Source organism: Homarus americanus, unplaced genomic scaffold (assembly GCF_018991925.1).
Source record: "Homarus americanus isolate GMGI-L3 unplaced genomic scaffold, GMGI_Hamer_2.0 scaffold24175, whole genome shotgun sequence".
NCBI lineage: Eukaryota > Metazoa > Arthropoda > Malacostraca > Decapoda > Nephropidae > Homarus > Homarus americanus.
The window spans coordinates 1-5,920 of NW_024713605.1; the positions used below are offsets into that span (position 1 = coordinate 1).

A 5,920-nucleotide genomic window follows, 5' to 3' on the forward strand; every position below is an offset into this window, starting at 1 on the left:
TCAACTTACAAACATTCTTGACCTTTGTTTTACCTCTAACCCCTCACACTATTTATACTCAATTTCTGCCCCCTTAGGGTCTTCTGATCACAATCTCATTTCTATTCAATCAAACCGGGCATGACCACCTCCCCCATCCCCCTCTAAACGCCATCTATGGCACTATCGGAGGGCAAACTGGCAATCCTTGTGAGAATTCTTCTCTCACTTTCCTTGGGATGAATATTACTCTTCCATTCGGGATGCCTTGGTATGTGATGGGTTATACAGGGTGGTATGAGTGCATATATCCCATCTACCAAAACTTTCATGGTAGGGCCAAGCGGAATTTTATAAAAAGAAAGACCGTTGTCCTGACTAACTCTTCCTCTACTAAATCCTTCTGGTCCTTAACCAAAAACGTCTGTAATAACTTCTGCACTCCCTCTTTTCCTCCTCTCTTCTGACCTGACAACTCTATAGCCAACTCTCCCCCTGATAAAGCCAATCTCTTTGGCACCTTATTCTCGTCTAATTCCACCTTAGACAATTTCAATTCTATCCCTCTTATGGTTTCTCTCTCCTCCTTTAGTTGACATTATTTCTTCCCTTTCTGTTTGCCGCAATGTTGCTTCACTCTCTCTCTTTTACAGTTACTTCAACGGGCAATGGTTGGTGGATTTGGCATCCTGTGTACCGCCGGCAAGGCCGTGGGCTCGTAATGCACGTCTTGCCCGCGCTGCCCACCGTTTCTCTGTGGATGTCAGTCACACTAGAATAACCCGTTATAGTACATCCTTCTTTCTTCACACATCCTTTTTTGTGTGTTTCCATACTCAAACAAACTGTCTCACTTCAAAAAAATGGTTTTCCAGTATCTTCGTGGTGTAGATTAATATAATCTTTTCTTTTCTTTTTTTACTTTCTTTTGCTCCTATTTTTTCGCCCCCTAGGCCCCGTTGTGGTTCGATGACCTGTGCCAGGGTGGGCTATTCCCCGTAAAAAAAAAAAATCGCCAATGCTTTTTGTATATATGTTTACAGCTTGAGTTTTCTTCTCAGGTGACAAACAGTTCATCGGACACAAAGGCAACAATCAACACAGTGTTTGACAGTTTTATTGCTGCTGTGAATGAAAGTGTAAATAAGAGGCGCCAAAACCTCTTGGATGAAGTGCAGGAGGTAAGCAAGCCTGAAACTGAAATGGATAATCTTTCAAGAGGATAGTGAATGTAAAATATTTTTTTACAAAGGGGTAGTAAATATAATTAACATATTGTCTTGCAAAACAGGTTGGTTAAGTGAAAAATATTTTCTAACATAGGGGTTGTAAGTTTAAATTTTTTTTTTACAAAGATGTGAATGTAAATTATTATTATAAATGCAATTTAGTCTTTACATTGTCCAGATTTGCCCTCTTTTAGATCACTTTATAAATGTTCCACTTGTACTGTACAGAACAAGTCTACAAGTCATCACATGTTTTATTTATGTATCTGATTTGACTCGGTGAATCCATTCTTTTTATGAGTCGACATTGTACTTACCCCATAATGATATGACTTTCCTGAAAGGTTACCAGGATGCCATTTCATTATTTTCACCATTAAATGCATAACCTGTGCCATGAACTGGCTGTGAAAAGTCCACATTTAAGGATATACTATGGGTATTGTGGCTTAAATCTCACGTGAAGGAATTAAGAGAAAATATTGACAAAATACTGAACTGTAAACTGCATGAATAGAAATGACGTAGGGTTCACATATGTCTTGAAAAATAGTATTTGAAGGTGTTGCAGGTATTATTGTACCAAAGTGTTGCAGCAGTAATGAGTCTTAGTAACTATAATGCTTCTTGGCAATCATGACTCACTATTTGTCTCCCTGGTGTAGGTTGAAGAAGAGGCCCGTGGCCCCTTAGACCAGTGTGGGTGTGTGTTGGAGACTCGGGTAAGGGAAGCTGCAGAGAGAATAGAGCAGGGAAAGCGACTTCAGAAACATGGAGGTGTCATGGCTAAGGACACAGTTATTAGATTTCAGGAGGAGGCAGCAGCTATGACCAGGTACAGTAGAGGACAATGTTGCTCGTCAAATACTTACTGTAAGTTGAAGAGTTTGAGATGTTGAATTTAGCTTTTGTCATTTAACCATTTTTGAAGTTCATAAAAAGCTTTGTTGTTTAAGATGACAAAACTTTTCATCTCCTCTAAATGGTTACAGTACTGAGTTTGTACAGTCACCAACAAAAGTCCTGTTGCCTCTGCTGCTCCACAAATCCGAGATTCTGGCTCATGAACCCAAAGCAGTAGACGCTGATACATTTTTCTGTTCATAAATGCTTCCAATTCATGATTCTGAATCCCGGGGTTTGTGGAGCAGCAGAAGATGCGACAGGACTTTTGTATGCAACTGTACAGGAGTAATTAACAGGTCACCAAGTCACCAAACTGAGAGAAAATACAGTATTGTATGTGGAAGGAAATGACAGACAGTTGAAATATTAACCAAAGAAATTCTGTAAGTCTTTGAAAAGAAAAAAGTGGAATGTTAAAATTGCAAAATAAAGATACTGTACCCTTGTATTGGTCTGAGTGCCCTCACATTTATGTAATTATACTATTAATGTAGCTACAGTTACTTATTTACTCTCAATTTTGTGTTTTATATCAAACTGTAAATATAGTTTTCCTTTTACATATTTATCATAAATCTTGGTACAATACAGTACACAATGTTTTCTTGTTTGAAGTTTTTTGTTTTCCATGTATATACAAATTCTTATGAGTTTTGCTATTAAATTACTTTTTTAATATTTATAATTGATTTAAAGGTAATGCAGATTGTACAGTAGCTTACAGCAGTGTTTTTTGTGGTAGTTTGCCTGAGGTTCCGGCTCTGTGTGCAGTACCTAGTGTTAGTGTTGAGTTCCCCGGTGAACCATCATTGATTGAAGAAGTGCAGGACCTGATTGATCAGGCAGGTCGGGTCTCAAGGATGGGTCCTGTGCAGATCACCAACATAGTGGAGCAGCCAGGTGCACTACTTGTATCCTGGGAGGAGGTCAGTTGGTCTCAGGTTCATACTAAGTCTAAGGACTGAAAAAATTTTCACTATCATGCTGTTTATCACTTTATCTCCCCTTAATTTCGTTTTTTCTTCCTCTACCACTTTTATCTGCCTTCTCATCCACTTTTACTTCCCATTTATGGTTTTTATGTCTTTTCATGTCTTTCTCTTAACTTCCTCCTGAAGCAATACAACAGTCTTTCAAAATCTCCTTCCCGCTACAGCCAATACCCAACTTGTACAGTACAGTACAGTACAGTACAGTATTTTTAACTTAACCACCCAAGATAATATAAATACTGTACAGTATTACTGTACTTTTGTTTGAATTTACTGCCACTAGCACTCATGGAAGTTATATTTGCACTTATTTTTACAAAAATTATGGAGGAAATTTATAAAGCTTGGGAGGCAGTTACCCAATAAGTAATAGTAAGATACTAACTGACTTTTGTGCAAGTAATGTGGTTGTAGAGTACTGGAACCGTCTCACCTACTGGAAATGAGCTCCAGTTAATGAGGTTGCAGTGAGGATTTATTGTGTTTATTAGTTGTATTTGAAGATTACAGGAGTTCACAATACTGACATATACCGGTAGAATGAGAGTGGCATTTTTGACTGAAAAGAAATATTTAACATTATCATATACACTATACACGAGGTGGCTGACGGGAAGTGATCTTTGCTGAAGTGTCTCACACCCCTCCACACCAGCCAGCTGGGGCTGAGGCAGGCATTGTAAGTCTGGCAGCGAAGGGAGACTCAACGACAAGTCAGCCAGCAATCAAAATGTAAATTTTGTGAATGATGATGTATAACTATTCCCCCCAAACATTACCTTTATTTATTGCCACAATGCTCGTTGATTCTTTGTTTTTACCACAATGGGCAAGAGGAAAGATTCAACAAAAGAGCAGATAGTGCCAATTATTAGTCTGCATAAGGGCAAGAAACCTGTAAAGGAAGTATCAAGAATTGTTGGTGTGAGTGAACGATCAGTTCAGATTTGGATTAAACAATTTCAAGATGACGGCAGGTTGGCAATACCAGTGCACAACGGACAGCCAGGGAAGACTCGAAAAACTTCGCAACGCACGTTAACTGTTCTTAAGAGGCAACTTGATGCTAATCCACGTCTGTCAGCACGGGAATTGAAAGAATAAACCCTGTACCTCTAGGTGATGTTTCTGTAAGGACCGTTCACTGCCACATCCGTGACGACCGGCAGTTTCGCAGCCACCGCGAACGCAAAAAGCCACTCCTCACCCTTGTCCAGCGGCAGCGTAGGGTCGCTTTTGCCAAGGCTAACGCTCAGTGTGATACGACCAAGTGGCAGCACGTGCTGTGGAGTGACGAGGCAACGTTTTCTTTTACTGGAAGTCTTACTTTTAATGTTCACAGGTGCCCCTGGAGTGATTCGCTTGACCCCAAGTTCACTTTTAGTACAGTTAAGCATACTCAGTTCACTAATGGTATGGGGTTGCTTCTCGTACTTTGGAACTGGTGATCTTGTGCTACCTAGGAATGTGATGATGAACCAATTTAACTACTTGGGGCTGTTTTATGATTATTTGCCCGGGTCTTTTGAAAAATGCCGCGCTGATGTGTTTATGCAGGATGGTACCTCTTGTCACACAGCAAAATATGTAATACAATGGCTTGTTGACTGTCTGGTAGACTTCATAAGTGATTGGCCAAGCAATTTGCCTGACCTTAAACCAATAGAAAATAAGTGGATCATTATCAAGTTTCGTCTACAAGGCAAGAACACAAATACCGTCCCCAAGCTGGAGGCAGCCATTCGTGAGGAGTGGAATTATTAAGACCCACAAATAATCCACAACTTGGCAGAGTCAGTTCCTTCATGCCTGCAGGATTGTATCAGGAGAAAAGGGAGGCCTATAGACTACCGGAAGTTTGTTAACTTTTCAGATTATTTTTTTATTATTATTTCATCTTGTTTATGTCCATCACTTCCCCGCGCATAATGCAATGGCGAGGAGTGTATGTATATACTGTACAGTCTCTCCTCGACTTATGGCGGGGTTCTGTCCCGACGACCAGGTCGTAAGTCGAAAAGGCTTGCCAGCCATTTTAATGGGAATTACAAACAAAAATTTTGTCACTACACAGCGCAATCACTAACGTCGGGACTCGAAAATACATAATGTGAAAAATATTTTATATACCATGGCCGTCGTATGTCCGGGTTGTCGTAAGTCGAGAAGAGACTTTATATACAGTGGTCCCTCGGTTAACGAGATTTCAGTTAACGAGCTGCCTCCCATTAGATTCTTAAATTCGGTTAACGAGTTTCTTACGAGCCGACCTCGACAAGTTTTGGCTTGCACTGGGCGATCAACCAGCTGTAGTATTAGTCCGCCAATACATTAATCGGTTCTAGGGCTTAAATTCCTTACTATTTTAGTATACAGTATATCAAGAAGTTTATACTATTCAATAATTTTTAAAGTTTAATATTAAATTTTTTAGTCATTTTAACAATTATTGAACATAATTGAAGGTAAAGTGACTAGTTTAATGCGCGGCATCCAGCCTCTTAACACAGCAAACAGGCGTTAGTCTCTCTCTGTTTTCACTGAGGTAACATCTTGCTTGAGACTCTCTTCAACTAAATGCTTTTTTCTGTGTTTCCAAGCAAATTATTGGTCATTTTGAAATTTATTTTACATATTGACAATATATAGCTCAGTGCAGTGTTATTTTAAAGAAAATATTCTTTATTTACAACAAGTTTAACTTTGAAAAGCATGTGTTGACATTGTTTGAATCCAGCATGGGGCCTAAGAGATCAAGAAAAGCGATTTCAATCCAAACCAAGCAGGAAATCATAAAAAAACATGAACAAGGCA

General features: G+C 39.3%; 1 protein-coding gene across 1 annotated transcript; it reads left to right on the top strand.

The window, feature by feature from the left end:
* Nucleotides 1-1,040: 1,040 nt before the first annotated feature.
* Nucleotides 1,041-3,079, top strand: LOC121872280 (cytokine receptor-like factor 3; the record flags this gene model as incomplete). Its single annotated transcript, XM_042374963.1, has 3 exons — nucleotides 1,041-1,160; nucleotides 1,874-2,043; nucleotides 2,857-3,079. Coding segments are annotated over 3 exons (513 nt in total), but the record flags the coding sequence as incomplete, so codon positions are not given.
* Nucleotides 3,080-5,920: the final 2,841 nt, after the last annotated feature.